The following is an 18419-nucleotide window of genomic DNA, read 5'->3' as shown; positions in this document are numbered from 1 at the left end:
AAGGAGGGTGAGAGAGTGTTGTGTTTACCATGATAGTCAGGGTGAAGTCATGATTTTCTTTTAGTAAATGAAAATATTACTTATTGGGTTAAACCTAAAAGTTTTATTCCAAATGGTTTAAGTTTGAATTTTAATTTTAAAAGGTTTTAATAATGAAATATAATTATTTTATTTAATCTACTTGTTTTTTGTTTTTAGATTCATTATTGGTGTTATTCTAGGGATAATTTATAATGGTTGGGAAGTTCCTTTATTTTTGGGTATCTAGAGCGAAGTTAATTTTTTTTAATATATTTTTATGAGAACTAATATTTTTATTATTGCCTTAGTTTATATTTTTATACTCTTTGAAATACTAAATTGAATTTTTAGTATTTTTGAAAAATCCAAAATATAATTTTACATAGGTCTTTCCAAGAGAGCCTTAGTCCGCAGCTTCCTTAGCGCCTTTCTTGGGTATCACCTATTGATAAGAAAATGATTATTTGAGCGATTTTGTTTTTAGAATTAGTATTTCATGTGAATTTTTAACGTATATTAATTTTTTAATTGCTCAAAAGAATTATAATGTAGCAAACAAATTACTATAAAGCGATCATATATCTTTCTAAAAAATGAGTAAGAAGTGTAAATTTTACATCCTTCTCTCAACATACATATAATTAAGAGAAAAAAAAAAGTTGTATTAAATACTATAATTGCCAGCCTAGGAAGTTCCATAGGCATGAGGCAAAATAGGTTCAAACATAGCGTTAGAAATGGTTTGAAACATGAGAGATATAACCATGTCAAATCAAGGTCCTCCCTAATTCACTTCAACAGTTCAATGAGCTGTCTCGGTATGGGTCTTCCACGAAAACTATTTGAACATTTGTTTATTTTAAGAATTTTATAATATGAACGATGGACCAGGCCGGTTTGAATAATTTGGTTACTTGACTTCTCTTCTTTATCTACTGAAATAGGTTGACTTTTAGTTTTCTACTTGGCATTAAACTTAAGATTATAGTTGACTTATATACGTGTAGGCTACGTCCACCGCCGAGCCTAGCTGGGCCACTTTAAAGAAATTGATCATTTAGATAGACTTAACAATTTTTTTATTCACTTTTTTTCAAATATAATGGCTGTGAATTATGATGTTCCCATCTCAATTAAAACTTAAGTTCTTTTTCTTAAGGTTTCTTCTTATTGGCCAATCTCAATTTTTAGTAATTTGGCCTGGGTTTATTGGGATATATATATTAGAATAGGCATACCCTTCAAATTCTCATATGTATATATACATGTTATTTAAAAATATTTATTATTTTTAAATAAAAAGCTTTAAGGCTTGATTTGGCTTTTTTTTCAAATTATAAAACGAATCACGTCTTAATGATAGTTTAAATATTAAAGTAAGGAACAAAAATATATGAACAAAATAGGAAAATGAATATAATTCAAAAACTAAATAATGACATGTTCACAAGTTATTTTCTAAAATTTAAATTAAACCCTAAAATTTTAAATATATATAATTAAATCTTCAATATATATATATCATATCAATCAAATCCTTTTGTTAATTTAATTATCAGCTTAGCTATTAAATTCTTACTTGAAATATGTAAATCTAATTGATATAATATTAATATTTTTAATTCAATTAAGAAGTTTTAAAAATTGAAACCAATTTAGAATTTAGACTTTGACCAACTACTAATGTTACATTCTCCTCATAAAACTATCCCCTTATTGTTTACTTATTTTCAAAATTCTAATAATGAGATAAAAACAATTCTCTAAAAATGTTACCTTCAAAGAAGTTTGTATTTTACTGTCCAAACTAAACGAAAAGAGCAGAATCGTAGAACAACCCGCTTTAGGATCCCCGTTCGGTCAAGCATTTGGCTTGTTTATGCTCTTGTACATGTCGTCGATCACACTCTGCATCCAAAGAACTCCGATCAGTAATTGGGCACATAGTTGTGCATTATGTTACCCAAACTCGACGGTAAATGTCAGATACTTGAGGAAAATCGAAGGGTCAGAGCAGCGCAGCTTGTACATGTATGCACATGCGTGCACGCACACATTAGAGAGATGTTTAATTCGTGTATACATGCCTTAGCTCATGTCCTTTTCATGTAAACCGTGTAAATATAAATTCAATACAAATTATTATGTGTCAAAATCCTAAATACGAGTACAATAAATGTACTAAATGTGTTGTGTTTATGTCATGTTTTCAGATCGTCAAATCTAGAAAAGAAACCCGAGCAAAAAATGAATGTTTAATTCGTGTATACATCCCTTAGCTCCTGTTCTTTTCGTGTAAACCGTGAGAGTATAAATTCAATACAAATTATTGTGTCAAGATCCTAAATATGAGTACAATAAATGTACCAAAATGCGTTGTGTTTATGTCATGTTTTCATATCGTCAAATCTAGAAAAGAAACCCGAGCAAAAAATGAATGTTTAATTCCTGTATACATCCCTTAGCTCATGTTCTTTTCGTGTAAACCGTGAGAGTATAAATTCAATACAAATTATTATGTGTCATGATCCTAAATATGAGTACAATAAATGTACCAAAATGCGTTGTGTTTATGTCATGTTTTCATATCGTCAAATCTAGAAAAGAAGTGCGAGCAAAAAATGAAGGTACCTGATAATACTTGAGCAATTGAGGCCTTTTCTTCTTAAATGTTGGGGTGAGAAGGTCGCGGTCCATGTCAAACGGTACATGGTCGAGATGGACAGCTTTTATAAATTCAAAACCTTTAAGCTGCGTAAGGATATAAGTTTAATTTCCGATTTTCCTTTCCTATCTAGTATAAAGAAATGTAATTACTTGTAACAGTAGTGAACTCATATTTCATGAAACCGGAGAAACCATCAAATGACAAACCTGTTTCTCTTTGCCAGTCCTTGTAAGCTCTCCAAGTATGTACTCTTTGGCCTTTGGATCTTTACAGATGGTTTCAAAGTCACCACTTACACCATTGTCAGCAGCCCAGCGTTCAAGTGCTTGCTTATTTGGGTTAACAACCGCAACAAGGTAGGACTCAAAGCTGTTCCCATAAACCCATATCTGAAATTGACAAAGATGTGATATAAAAGAGTTGAAACATAGAGCTAATGAAGGACTACAATCATAGGATTGACATCCGAAAAAGAATGTTCAATTGCCTGCCGTTGTGTTCAATGCCAGTTTTTCAACATTTAGTTACTGGTTCAGTTTATGCCTACACTCTTACATAGGAACAACAACAAACAGTGCATACTGATGTATTGAGATGGGAAAAAAGGCATACCGATTCAATATCAGAAACACAACCATAAACATTCTCCAGGTTCTCGACAGCAACATATTCACCTTGTGAAAGCTTAAAGATGTTCTTCTTTCGATCAATAACTTTCATACTTCCATTTGGTTGCCACTCACCAATATCCCCTAATGCACAAAGATGAAAGGTCCTTAAATTGGAGATAAGCTAATGATACGGAGAACCTCAACTTAAAAAGAGATAAGTATCAGCAACCTGTGTGAAACCACCCATCAATCATGACCTCCTTGGTGAGGTCTTCACGTTTGAAGTACCCTGAGAACAATGTTGTTCCCTTGAGACAAATTTCACCTCGTGGTGTGCTTGCAAGGGCATCATATCCCATTTCAGGAACAGATTCTAGGCGTACATCCACATTTGGTACTGGAGGCCCCACAGTACCAAGCATTGACAACTCATGTGGTAATGAGACAAAAGTTCCAGCACAAGTCTCTGTCAAACCTACATTCGGATTAATATAAAATAGATAAGCGTTTATGTTGTAGCAAGTCTGCACACAATCAGTAAAGAAGGAATTATCAGATGTAAAGAGGCTAATTTCAAGGACAGTATACCATATCCTTGCATCACATGACAACATGCCACTACTCGTAGGAACTCTTCCACGTGAGAAGAAAGAGGTGCTGCTCCAGAGAGAATAATCCTCAAATTCCCTCCCAATCTTTCTTTTACCTGACAAAATTATGAATATGAATGAGATCAAAGTAGTCGACAGGATTTCTGTTGGCTTTCAACCAATATATGTAAGGAGCCTTGTACGTATTCTTTTTAACGAGTAAGACTTCCGTCACCTGACTGAATACAATTCTGTCAGAAAATGGAGATGCCTCTGCATGTTTGGAGCCATTTCTCATGTTGTAGAATTTGCTGTAGAGGTTATCATAGATGTCAGAACCAGACAGCAATGCAGAGATATGGGAAATAAACTGGATTCAACAGAAATAATTAAAACCTAAGTGAACAAACACTAATCAAAATTGGCTAAACATAGTAACAAGAAATGAAAGGACATACTGCAAATGAATATCAACTAATGCAAAAGCTCATGATAATGTTTAATGCCCAAAAGGATTGAGATAAATCTAGTTTTGTCTAACTACGAAAAAGGATGGCCATATTGTATAGAAGCAAATATTCTTTGTTCTTAATTCCAGCGAGTCTGTGGTGGTGAAACTAATTACTTGTTTAACCCTCTTTCCATCACTTACTAGCAGCCAGCAGATACCATGAATTGCTTCACAGAAGCAAACTGAAAAGTAACTTACAATGAATATGCCACATTAAACAAGGTCTTTTTCAATAAGCCTCCCTCAGAAATCTTTTGTTGTAAACCTAACAAGATACAAAAATTATGAGTTTCAGAGCTGATAGTGATAATGCATTGAATGAGTCTGCTTGAAAAAAAGAAGAAAGTTGCATATATGTGTTTGTGTGTGCGCTTTAAAATTAAAGAGAATCAATAAAGTTCATTTTGCTTGCTAAATTATATACAAGAGGCATAGAAAAAATAATTTTGAAAGAATTTAACTATGAGAGTTTCAAAAATAAATCAATTAAGACGAGTTTTCAAGTACTTGTTCAAGATTGTTTATTGTAACCTTCATAAACAAACCAAAATGAAATTGCCTAACCAGATTATACAATCTTATTCAATATCTTTATACATGTTTAGAAAGAATGCTGGAAGTCAATCTCTGCACTACAATCGGGAACATAAGAAAGTTTACCTGAATAGATTCTATCCAGCACACGAGGAACAGCGCAGAAGACACTTGGCTTTAGCTCCCCAATATCTTCAAGTAATAGTTTCACGTCCTGAAGATGTGACAAATAAGTAATTACCAATTGGAATAAACTCTTACTAGTTGAAACAGTATAAAAAATACAGGCTCACCCCACGCCAGAATCCTATTGAGGCACCGTGAGAAATAAATAACTCCTCAATCACCCGGTCAAAGATATGTGCAAGAGGAAGATAAGAAATATAAACATCATTCATAGTCAACTGTAAAATTGCACAAGAAACAACCAAATTAGAGAGGGAAAGCAAAAAAGAGAAAAATCATACTCATTTTAGTGTGGGGAAAAAGAACAGACAGGTCAAAGTGACTGGTGAAACTGTGTGTCTAGGAATCAGGAAATTAAACGAAAAGATAACCTCTTCATTTACACGTCCTAGCAGACAATCCACCGCTGCTAAAAGAGTAATGATACTTTCATTTGAAATCAATACTCCCTTGGGATCACCAGTTGTTCCACTAGTATACATTATCGTGCAGATATCAGTTTTCTTCTTTATAGGAAGATCATATTGTTTATTTTCTCCCTGCAAGAAACAGACATCAGAACTTATATCAGAATCAGTGGTAATCTAAGTGTTAAATTATGATCCAATTAAACATTTATTCAACATGCATGAGCCATGGTTATCAAATAATATCTACAATAACAGTACTGGAAAATTCCTTCAGCATCCTAAACCAGAATGAATACATAGAAAATGCCAACTCACATATAAAATCAAGATGCTAAAATTATCAAGTATTCATCAATTTTGCTAGTCTACAAGTTATGTATGGAAAATTGTTTCCAGAAATCCAGGACATAAGAAACAGGACCACGCAAGAAAATTACAAGGAGCCTTGGCTTATACGAGAGATTTGCAATGCAATGTCAGAAAGCTTTTCTTCTACAGCTATATCTGCCTTTCTCTGATCTCATAACTAAAAAAGACACTTAACTCAGCAGTGTAAAATTATTTACTGATGATTCAAGAGGAGATAACAAAGAAAGTAGCCTACCAGTTGCAAAAATTCTTCCCAAGTAAATATTGCCAAACCCTGCTTCTCAGCTTCTGCCTTCTGCTCAGGTGTTACCTTCCCAAAGCTAATAATTGCTGCATTGCAAATGTATATGCACATAAATTATTTCTAACACAATTTAATAACAGTATCCCATCCACCCCCTCCACCAAAAGTAAATAAACAAATGACTTACTTCTCAAGTATTTTGTTGAGTTTGGAAATGTTTTAAACAGCTGAAAGGGCAAAGAGAAACCTTACATGAGAAAAAACCATTTACCTATAAATTCTGAGATGAGCACCTAAGAAAACTGAGAAAAGCATATACAGAAGCAAATGCTGAAAGTAAAGAACTAGAAATCCATTCGGTAAACAGATATCTTATTTATATTCTATACCGAGAAATAAAAAATATTTTCTCCCAATATTCCCACATCCCATAACAATCCTAGGGTTCCAAATATAGATATATGTAACTATGCTTACTTCAGCAATCTTCTTTTCCTCTACAAAAGCAATTGAAACTTCTGCATGGCATATGATAAACTCCACAGCACCAGCACCTATAATATATATGACAAAGGATCAAACAATCATTAGCAGTATGCAGTGGCATTGAGATACACTCATCATTAAAAGACTTTAAAGATGTTACAAATAACATGCTAAACCAGGTTCAAAAAAGAGGAAGTTTAGATAACACACATGAGCTTGTTGTTTGCAGAAAGTACTGATTTAACAAAATATAAAGCATACTTTTGTAGGTCCTCAAGAAGAAATACCTAAAGTGTCATATAAAGGAACACAAGAGAGTCCATGAGCATTGCAGGCCTGCATCAATGTTGATGCATCAGTAAACTTTTTGGACGACAAGCTTTTAGTTAGCGAAGAGTATGCTCAGGAGAAACTAAGTCAGACAAAGACATTTCAGAATAACAATACCTCCATGGTCATTATCCACTCTGGGCAATTGGCACCATATATACCACACTTTCCTCCCTGTAAACAAAAATAAAAACCATGAAATTTGTAAAAATACACATAAACTTTTAGAATAATAAAAAACTTAGTGCATTACCTCCTCAACACCACAACTCCGAATGGAATTTCCTACTTTCATTACAATGTCGTAAACTTGTTTGTAAGTTTGCCACACATATTTTCCAGCCTGCAGTGGAAGCCTATAAATTTAGATACACGAACTAAAAGCCAAGGTCGGCAGTAAAAGCAAAAAAATTTAAATAAAAAATAAATCCGCAGTGGATGGCTGACAACATACTTTCCCATCCACAATCTGCCGGTGACCGAGCATATGGTGGTTAGGATATTTCTCAACTGACATTCTGCAAGGAGAAGATGAAGTATGAATCATAGTGACAAAAGTACCAGAATATCACTTTTTTTTGGTAGCATAAAAAATACGAGCTGTATTAGTTAGTTAACAAGTTCAATCATACATGGATCATAAGCTAAGTTCTAAATTAGCAGAAAGTTCTGATCTCCACATCACATAAACAGCGAGCAACCAAAATCGAAATAATTACTACTATCCATAATATAAATTTTAGTTTTGCAGTTCTACAATGAGTTGAATGAAAGCCATCGATCATTCAACTAGAAGCCTGGAAATCTCGTTATCTTGATCCATCCGAGTATTTTAAATCCAAATTTTCAAACATTATGCATTTCGGTAAAATAATGAAATCTCATGATCCGTAAAATGTAATGTTTCTTGCATCCATCGCCAAACAGAGAGTGAAATTTAAATGCACAGGCAAACAAATTAAAAGATCTACATTATTTCAAAAAGATAACAACACCGAAAATTCGAAATAAGCAAAATTCCAAAGCCAGATGAAATCAAACAAAGGAAAAATAAACAGTAAATTAGTTTCCTTATTTTCTTAGCAATATCAACCATGCAAAAGATTATTAAAACAAAAAAGAAAGAGACAAAAAAAAGAAGCTAAATTCTAACCGGAAAATGTCCCAACAACTTTCCATTCCAGGAATCGGAGCAGGGAAACCATTCTCGGCAAAACTACTGCGATAAACGGGGCCGATCGACGGTCTTTCATCGGTGGCGGCCTTCCCTTCCTCTACCTTTATTATATAATTCTTCTCCTCAGCCATTTTGATCACAATGGTTAGTATCTGAAACCACGTAACTACTTTCTTTTATATATTCTCTCTTTTTTAATTGTTTATATCACGTATAAATATATAATGCCAAAAGAAAAGATAGGTGCCTTGGGTAATCAGCAAGATGAAAAATGACGGGTTTTGTTTATTTTGTTAAGGCTTTCATTTTTAAAATAAGTTTATAATAAAATATTTTATTCATAATATATATTTAGAAAATTTATTTGGTCCCTCCAACAAAAGCCTACTCATTTACTCCCTCGAAGTAACTAATTCAGATAGGTCTTAACATTTTTGAATTGGATCGGTTAGTTAGATTAATTTAATTAAGAATAAGTTAATTCTGAACTGATTGACCAAAAACTAATATAGATCGGTTGAAGTGGAAAAAAACTGGTTAAATTGAATGGTCCAACCAGATTTTTAATATTTTTATATATGATTTGTTAATTAAACCAATGATCTAACCGGTTTCACTATTAATCTAATTTTAAAAACCTTGATGGATCTTATGGGTGAACACCTCTTAACCACTAGACAAAACACGAGAGTCTAATGATAGAAAGATAACTCCGCAAGGTTAAAATTTTGTCATGTGCCCTTAAGTTGTAATTAAAATTTAAAATTAAAAAATAAATAAACAAGAAATATTGTCAAATAAAAATTTTTCATACCAAATAATTATTCATATATTTAATTTAAATTATATAAATAAATATTAACATAGAAATAATTTTAAAAATATTTAAAATTAGTAAAATGGTTTTTCAGAATTAATTCAAGGATTTTTTCCATTTTTAACCTATGTTCTTTTTCATGAAAAAATGTCAAGACGGCAACCTGAAATTTTTGGAATTTTACCAGAAACTGAGTATAGACTGCCCCAGGTCCAACCCAAATGCTGTTTTTTTTTTTAAGAAAAAGTTTAGTATATTAATATTTGTATATTTTATAATTAAATCTAATAAAAACAATATTAGTCACTTGATGAATCGATAAAACATTTGTGTTTATTATTTTTTTTCCCACAAAACATTTGTGTTTAGTTAGTAAGATTAAATTTGATACTGTTGTGTTTTTATTTTTATATATCAAATATAGAATAAATGAGTTTTTAAGATTTTATTAAGTGAGAATATTAGTATATTAAAAATTATTATGTGTACCGTTTAAAAGAAAAATTACAGGTAAACTATAAAAATAGTCAATTTTGTTTGTCTCAGATAATATTTTAGTTATTTATGTTTAAAATTTTACGTTTAGTCACTTACGTTATCGTTTTATTACAAAGTGATCACTCTACCATTAAGTTCTGTTACTTCCCTTATGATGGTACTACTTTATCGTTTTGTTTCTAAGAGAAGGAGAAGAAAGAATTTTCACAAACTTTTTAAGTGCCTCGAAGAGCTGACATTAAGTTTTGTTAAGTATCATTATTAAAGAAAAACCAGTTTACTTAACATCCCATCATAACAGATGCATTTTAATAATAGATTGAGTTAACTCGAGTTGCAATTTGAACAATTTTGATATATATATTATATAAACTCATTTGAATCACATTTAAATAATTTAATTATTATTTAAAATAATAAAATATCAAAAATATTTTTACCTAGTTAAATTTAAATATAAGTTTATTATTAAAATGTTAATTAGATTGTTAATAAAAAAAACTAATTTTTTCTACCCGAGAAAAAAAATAATTTAGACCAACTTAAATTTAAAATTATCTTGCTCAAACGGTCCCAACTCAAATGAACAGTCATTAAATTGATTAATTAGGTATCTCGATTTGGATAATGCAAGTGGAAGATGATTTGGCAGAGAAGAAAATGACCTTTAAGTACTTGGTTGGAACCTACCTGCATTCAATGGCCTTCCATGTATTTATTACACTATCTGTACTTCAATTACAGCACTTATTCAATGTATTCATTAAACAATGTGTACTTCATGTCCGGCGCACTTGTTTTCATTATATACGTGGATATCAGTATTCTCCAAATATATGAAAAATTTAAAGAAATCGTGTTAATTATATTCTTGTATTGGACATACCCAAATTTGAGTAACATAGGCTAAAAAAAATTGGAGAGAGACCTCATGTGATTCAGGGAAACGACCTTAACTCGACCTACGCCTTCCTATATGTGATTTACTTGTTTTTATTTGAAAAGGAAAATCATGGGAAAAGGATCCTGAATTAGATAAAAGAAGAAAAAAAACTGTGTCTGTCACTTGGTTCCTATGGCCCCAAACAATGGAGCCTAACAAGATTTATAACGGGTGATTTTCGACTTCCGGGTCACCTCTTCTTGTTATTATTCTTTCCCTTTACTTGTTTCTCTAAATGTTTAATCCGTTGATTGATAGCCGAAGAAGAAGGTGTGCTTCGGTTCGATACTTTTGTTGGTGCAGCAGATACTGAGGCAGATTCTTCTTCTGCTGCTGTTCTTGCTTGTTGGAGAGTTTTTTTGAGAACTGAATACAGATTGATAGAAGGTCGTCGTGCAGTAGCCGCTGGTTGATCAGGTATTTTAGGAATGCCTAAAGCCTTCTTCACCCCGGGAGCCTTAAGCACTGCAAGGGATAAAGTTTAAGGTGAATGATATATAGACATACTCGAAAATCTCGAGAGAAAACAAGTCCTGTCTCGTGGTACAGGAAACTCAAGGACTCACCTAGTCCATAAGAGATGGAAAACAAATTTGATGTAATCCAATAACAAAATATGGCCTGTAGAATAAATTTAGATGAAAATTATCATCATGTAAACATATGAACACACCGTTATATAAAGCCGAGATGACCAAATTGAGTAAGAAGAATCTTAATATTGTTTTGACAATACCTTTGGGAAATTCATGGTAAATGGAACTGTCAAAACAGCAAGGACACTAGACACAATTTTCTTAGTTGCAGCAGCAGGTTTCCCTTCCATACCATCTTGCATGTTACACTGCAGACATATTAAGTAAATCCGATTAAAAAATAGAATAATGTATACTGTAACATTGTTCCATAATTTAATATCATCGAGAAAAAAAGTACACTTGCCTCTACGGTTATCAAAAATTTCAGTGCTGTCAAAATTGGAAAGACGTATAAACTATCTGGAGTAGTGAGATCCGTAAACCAATATGCTCCACCGCATTTAAATGATGGCATTTTCTTAGCCATTGTTGTAATCTGGAGTAAAAACTACATTCAATTAAGACAAAACCCAGTAATCCTTTACAGAAGGATAATACAAAAACATTTGTCTTACAGCTAAGTAAGAGCTGATAAAGATGGACCACCGAATAAAGACCCCAATCAGTGGTGTAAATAGTGTCGAGCCATATCTGTGAACGATGAAATTGTCTCATAAAAACAGTTAAATAGACATTTAATCGAACAACTATATCAAGTACATGCTTGATCAACCGGAAACTAGATTGGTGTCACAAAATACTAGACTGGAATTACAAACCAGGATTCTTCAGATAGTTAAGAGAAAGCCAATTAACTAATGTTAGTGGGTTTCAATCATGGAACCAAAGGGTACGCAATTTATTACGAAAAGTACTTTGAACAGGCATATTTGCTAGTCGAAATGGAAAAGTTGCTTACTCCTTGAAAAGCTTTTTAATTTCATTTTGAACTTCAACCACCGACAGGGAATTCACATCCTACAGAAAAATAGGTAGATTTGTTAAATTTTTATTCCTACTATCATAAAAGAAACAAAAACATCCATGGATTGATAACTTGCTCCAAGAGTATGCACAAACGTGGATAAAAGAAGAGATTAAGTAGTTCAAAAAAAAAAACATGAACACAGAAGAAACTGGCACCAAACCTTGCTTGCCAACCACTTCCACATTTCCTCCAGGCTTGGCTTCGTTGCCAGCAGGATTAACACAAATTAAATTAGTTTCTTTTTTGTTAATCAACCTACGAGAAAAAGAGAGCAGTCTGTAAGTTGCAAAACTGAAGTCGCTTACAAGGCGTATGAAAATCTTAAAAAAAAAAAAACATACATATGTTCCTCTTCATGGAGAACGTAGGCAAACGATGGTTGATATCGTCTAGCCATTATGGTTACTCTATTGCAAAGACTACGCCTAAACGCCATTGATTCGAATAACTAAAAACCCTCCAACGAAATGAGAATAAAGTCAGAATAATCAAAATTAAAACATAATAAAAGCAAGATAAAGACATCGAGATTCAGTTATTTACCGATCAACACAAACAATCACTTAGAAGTGGCAGAGTAAGATTTATGAACCAAAATCCGGGAATTTCAAACAGAGTAAAAAGAAAAAAATGAAAGTAAGAATCAAATGATCACCGTGTTAAATCTCGTGTTGAGAAGAGAAAAGGTTTCCTCAGGTGCTTAAACGAAGAAGCCATCCATCGAACAGAACAAGGTTTAATTCCCATGGTTTTCGTTCTTCCTCCCGCGTACCTTTTGCGTGGTATCGTATATCCCTCCTTTTGCTGTAGGAAGAATGGGCCGCCATTGACGATCATAAAGGCTAATAGATTTGTTTCGTAAAAGGAACTTAACCCAATAGATAATGGGAAATCTGCCGGCCTTTTAACATCTTTGGAATTGTTGTAGTAGAACCACAATTTCAAGCCGTTTAACTGTATTTTATTTTAGGTTAAAATATGCCATAAGTCCCTGAACTCTTTACAAACTTAGAATTTAGCCTTTATACTTTTTTTCAAAAATTCTAGTCTCTAATTTTTCAAATCTCAAAAGTCAGATCCAACTGGTATCACTGATTTTTTTTTAAATTTATTAATGTGATATTTTGAAATAAAAATTTGCTCACTTAGGAGCCATGTAATTAAAAGCAATTACATTATAAGGAACCTTAATTTAACAAAATATTTTTACCTACTATTTATATTTTATAGTTAAAATTAAATATAATTTTATTGTTAAAATGTTAATTAGATTGTTCATAAAAAAAACAATTTTTTTACCCGAAAAAGAAAAATAATTTAGACCAACTTAAATTAAAAATTATCTTTCTCAAACCGTCCCAACAGAATGAACAGTCATTAAATTGATTAATTAGGTACCTCGATTTGGATAATGAAAGCTAATCAACATTGCTTTGCTTATACATAAATATACCATTGAAGTTGAAGATGATTTGGCAGAGAAGAAAATGACGTTTAAGTACTTGGTTGTAAACCTACATGCATTCAATGGCCTTACATGTATTCATTAAACTATCTGTACTTCATTTCCAGCACTTATTCAAAGTATTCATTAAACTATGTGAACTTCATGTCCGGTACGCTTGTTTTCATTACAAAGATGCGATTCTCTAAATATATGAAAAAATTAAATAAATCGTGTTAATTATATTCATGTATCGGACACATCCAAATTTGAATAATATAGGCTTAAAAAGAGAAAAGATGGAGAAAGAGACCTCAAATGATTGGGGAACCCACCTTAGATCGACCTAAGCGTTCCGATATGTGATTTACTTGGTTTTTATTTTGAAAAGAAAATTTATGGGGAAAGGAAATTTTAACTCCTGTATTAGATAAAAGAAGAAAAAAAAACTCACTGTCACTGTCACTGTCATTTGGTTCCTATGGCCCCAAACAATGGAGCCTAAAAAGAATAGATATGATGCCAAACTGTAATATATGTTAATTATTATTATAACCGATGATTTTTGACTTCCGGGACGAAAGATTTCTCACCTCTTCTTGTTCTTCTTCTTTCCCTTTACTTGTTTCTCTAAATGTTTAATCCGCTGATTGACAGCCGAAGAAGGTGTGCTTCGGTTCAATACTTTTGTTGGTGCAGCAGATACAGAAGCAGATTCTTCTGCTGCTGTTCTTGCTTGTTGGAGAGTTTGTTTGAGAGCTGAATACAGATCGATAGAAGGTCGTGATGCAGTAGCTGCTGGTTGATCAGGTATTTCAGGAATGCCTAAAGCCTTCTTAACCCGGGGAGCCTTAAGCACTGCAAGGGATAAAGGTTTCGAGGTGACTGATATATAGACATACCTAAAAATCTTGAGAAATAGTAAGTCCTGTTTCATGGTACAAGAAATTCAAGGACTCACCTAGTCCATAAGAGGGAAAACAAATTTGATGTAATCCAATAACAAAATATGGCCTGTAGAATAAATTTAGATGAAAATTATCAACATATATGGACACACCATCATTTGTTTATGGAAAAACTTTAATATCCACACAAAGCTCCACGAGTCATGATAATTATTTCCTACTATTCTTTAGTGGAAAATATTAAATCTCTTTATGTCGTACTTAATAAAAATATGGCATTGGACTCGAAATTTTCTGTACCTATAGTTGAAATAAGAAAAGCTCAGAAATGGCACTATTTGCACATACTAGCAAAAAAGGGTGCACCACGGCACCAGCTTGTTAAGGGAAACTGTTATATAAAGCCAAGATGACCTATTTGAGTAAGAAGAATCTTAATATTGTTTTTGACAATACCTTTGGGAAATTCATGGTAAATGGAACTGTCAAAACAGCAAGGACCCTAGAAACATTTCTCATAGTTGCAGCAGCAGGGTTCCCTTCCATACCTTCTTGCATGTTACACTGCAGACATATTAAGTAAATCCAATTAAAAAATAGAAAAATGTATGGTGTAACATTGTTCCATAATTTAATATCATCGACACTTGCCTCTACGGTTATAAAAAATGTCAGTGCTGTCAAAACTGGAAAGAGGTATAAACTATCTGGAGTAGTGAGATCTGTAAACCAACATGCTCCGCCGCATTTAAATGATGGCATTTTCTCAGTCATCGTTGTAATCTGGAGTAAAAACTACATTCAATTCTAAGACAAAACCCAGTAATACTTTACAGAAGGATAATACAAAAACATTTGTCTTACAGCTAAGTCAAAGCTGATAAAGATGGGCCCCTGAATAAAAAGCCCTTTCAGTGGTGTAAATGGTGTCACGCCATATCTGTGAACGATGAAATTGTCTCATAAAAACAGTTAAATAGACATTAAATCGAACTACTATAAAAAGGACATGCTTGATCAACCGGAACCTAGATTGGTATCACAAAATACTAGATTGGAATTACAAATCAGGGTTCTTCAGAGAGTTAAGAGATTATACTATGGAAAGCCAATTAACTAATGTTAGTGGGTTTCAATCATGGAACCAAAGGGAAAGCAATTTATTATAAAAAGTACTTTGAACAGGCATATTTGCTAGTTGAAATGGAAAAGTTGCTTACTCCTTGAAAAGCTTTTTCATTTCATTTTGACCTTCAACCATCGATGGGGAATCCCCATCCTACAGAAAAATAGGTAGAATTGTTAAATTTTTATTCTCACTATCATAAAGGAAACAAAAACATCCATGGATTCATAACTTGTTCCAAGAGTATGCACAATCGTGGATAAAAGCAGAGATTAAGTGGCTCAAATAAAAACACGAACACAGAAGAAACTGGCACCAAACCTTGCTTGCCATCCGTTCCCTGATTTCCTCCAGGCGTGGCCTCATTAACTGCAGGATTAACGCAAATTCAAATAGTTTCTTTTTTGTTAATCAACCTACAAGAAAAAGAGAGCAGTCTCTAAGTTGCAAAACTGAAGTAGCTTACAAGGTGTATGAATGTCTAAAAGAAAACATGCATAAGTTCCTCTTCTTCGTCCATGTCTACGTCATAACTGGAAACTAGTAAACAGATAATTGTTGACTTCATGCTAGGCACACTTCAACCTTTTTTTAAACAAAAATGTACATGACAAGCAGAGGCATATTAAGTAATGGAACTATTAGATAAAAAGGTACTAGAAGAATAAGATGATGACTCTCAGTTCTTTCTTTTCAATGCACTATTAACAACAAGGTTGAAAGAAAAGACTCCACACCATCCAAATTTTCGTAATATTATTACTAGACTAGAACATAAATGGGATTATCAAATTATCCAGTATTTTACAGATTATTGAATTGTGGATACATATTAGCATAAACAAAGGATATGCTTAATTCTTCAAAAATTACAAAAGGAAACATAAAAACAATGTCTTGCATATAGACATGAGTGCTACAAATAAAATTGGCAATGGATACACGAAAGAGCACACCAGAGAAAAAGGAGAGTGAGGGCAGAAAAATGAAACAAAAACAAGTAAAATTACACAGTCATTTTCGTAGTAGCTTTAAGTTGATTTATCAGAAGCGGAAGAGTAGCTCCTCGAATCAAAAGTGTTGCCGCTGCTATCGAGGCCCACCTGAAACAAATAATACACCACCAAGAAGAATAGTACATATTGCATAAGATACGGGCTCACATCAGGATTTATTTGTCATCGTGCTGCAATTTGCAACAATAAATTGAATTCAACCATATATAAGAAATCAATGATAAATTGTTTTGACTAGAAACTTAAAGATTAACTCTAGTTAAAGTTATATGCATCATGCATGCAAGTTTTAACCAATGTTGCATGGACAGGAATTATTATATTTACACCCTTGATAGTTTATGCTGTGTTTCTGTCAACATTTGAATTATAGCTTATATTTAGATTGAAGCATCGGTTTTGAAGCCAGATTGAGATTTATCAATTTTGCATTAGTTTCCCATACAATATTCTTTGCTGAAATCACTACCGTCGGACACACCATCCATTCTTCATACATTTGCACAATTGAGACAATATAAAATAAGAGAAGGCAGCAACTTACCAGTTCAAGCCGGTAAAAGAATGAATGGAATCAATAACATACTGCAAGCTAGCAACAGGTAACCAACAGTCAGCAGCAGCAACGGCAACCTCATTCACGGCAGGAGCTTGCGAAGCCACTGCTTCAACAGCAGTATCCTTAAGAACATCCGCAACATCACCGATGAGCTCAAACTTATCTGGCTTATCGCTACCCGTAGTCGACATAAGCCGATAAAAGGACATGCCAGAGCTAGGAAGAAAAGCTAATTGGGAGCATTTTCTATCTTGGAACAACACACCAAACCCTGAGGATGAATTACTAAACCCAGTTCCAAAATATCTTTGTTGAACAAAATCACCAGGTTTTTGATGAGATTGGAACTCATTCGAAGGTTGATTTTTACGGTCATCTTCATGGAGAACGTAGGCAAACAATGGTTGATATCGTCTAGCCATTATGGTTACTCTATTGCAAATACTACGCCTAAACGCCATTGATTCGAATAACTAAAAATCCCTCCAACGAAATGCGAATAAAGTCAAAATAATCAAAATTAAAACATAAGAAAAGCAAGATAAACGCATCGAGATTCAGTTATTTACCGATCAACACAAACAATCACTTAGAAGTGGCAATAGAGTAAGATTTATGAAGCAAAATCCGGGAATTTCAAACAGAGTGAAAAAAAGAATAAATGAAAGTAAGAATCAGATGATCACCATGTTAAATCTTGTGTTGAGAAGAGAAAAGGTTTCCTCAGGTGCTTAACGAAGAAGCCGCTCATCGAACAGAACAAGGTTTAATTCCCAGGCTTTTTGTTCTTCCTCCCGCGTACCTTTCGGGTGGTATATCCCTCCTTTTTCGGTAGAAAGATTGGGCCACCATTGACGATCGTAAAGCCTAATGGATTAGTTTTCTTACAAAGGAACTTAGCCCAGTAGATAATGGGAAATCTGCCGGCCTTTTTAACATCTTTGGAATTGTTGTTGTAGAACTAACATTTCAACCCATTTAACTGTATTTTATTTTAGGTTTAAATCTGCCATAAGTCCTTGAACTCTTTAAAATTTAGAATTTAGCCTTTATATTTTTATTTCAAAAAATTTAGCCTCTGTTTTTTCAAATTTCAAAATTCAGATCCAATTGATATCTCTTTTTTTTTGGTAAATCTTTTGATGTGATACTTTGAAATAAAAAATTTACTCACTTAGGGTCATTTAACTAAAAACATTATAGTAAACTTTAATTTAACAATATAATTTTAACAATGTTAACAACTTGACATAATTTTTAAATCTGAAAAATAGAGAAACTAATTTCTTAAAAATAAAAATACATGGACTAGATTCTAAATTTAAGAATATACAATAACATAGGGCATATTTTAACATTTGTTTTATTAATCAATTTCAATTTTACATTTTAATAATACTATTTT

The 18419-nt window shown here is 32.8% G+C and overlaps 3 protein-coding genes across 3 annotated transcripts; all 3 read right to left on the bottom strand.

Annotated features, from left to right (window-relative positions):
* Positions 1-1619: 1619 nt before the first annotated feature.
* On the bottom strand, positions 1620-8349 carry LOC105801938 (long chain acyl-CoA synthetase 4). Its single transcript, XM_012633299.2, has 19 exons — positions 8114-8349; positions 7415-7478; positions 7214-7303; positions 7078-7134; positions 6918-6966; positions 6622-6698; positions 6332-6371; positions 6136-6230; positions 5493-5660; positions 5229-5339; positions 5062-5149; positions 4600-4666; positions 4126-4201; positions 3889-4006; positions 3530-3775; positions 3302-3441; positions 2896-3078; positions 2653-2772; positions 1620-1929 (listed from the first exon to the last, which is right to left on the bottom strand). Exons 1-19 carry the CDS (start codon positions 8266-8268, stop codon positions 1882-1884), a joined length of 1992 nt encoding a protein of 663 aa, XP_012488753.1. The 5' UTR covers positions 8269-8349; the 3' UTR covers positions 1620-1881.
* A 1878-nt stretch (positions 8350-10227) lies between these two features.
* On the bottom strand, positions 10228-12864 carry LOC105801941 (mitochondrial inner membrane protein OXA1). Its single transcript, XM_052624549.1, has 9 exons — positions 12617-12864; positions 12303-12409; positions 12122-12216; positions 11893-11951; positions 11549-11624; positions 11338-11469; positions 11132-11239; positions 10962-11016; positions 10228-10860 (listed from the first exon to the last, which is right to left on the bottom strand). The coding sequence occupies exons 3-9, from the start codon at positions 12143-12145 to the stop codon at positions 10586-10588; spliced, it is 729 nt and encodes a 242-aa protein (XP_052480509.1). The 5' UTR covers positions 12146-12216; positions 12303-12409; positions 12617-12864; the 3' UTR covers positions 10228-10585.
* A 936-nt stretch (positions 12865-13800) lies between these two features.
* On the bottom strand, positions 13801-17853 carry LOC105801940 (mitochondrial inner membrane protein OXA1). Its single transcript, XM_052624550.1, is given in 11 exon segments — positions 13801-14263; positions 14367-14377; positions 14379-14419; positions 14770-14877; positions 14965-15096; positions 15178-15253; positions 15534-15592; positions 15761-15808; positions 16452-16542; positions 17000-17487; positions 17701-17853. Coding segments are annotated over 11 exon segments (1326 nt in total). The 5' UTR covers positions 17704-17853; the 3' UTR covers positions 13801-13994.
* Positions 17854-18419: the final 566 nt, after the last annotated feature.

This window comes from Gossypium raimondii, chromosome 11, assembly GCF_025698545.1.
Source record: "Gossypium raimondii isolate GPD5lz chromosome 11, ASM2569854v1, whole genome shotgun sequence".
Taxonomy (NCBI): Eukaryota; Viridiplantae; Streptophyta; class Magnoliopsida; order Malvales; family Malvaceae; genus Gossypium; species Gossypium raimondii.
The sequence above is the reverse complement of the archived record's forward strand: the minus strand, read 5'-3'. Positions and strand labels throughout refer to the sequence as shown.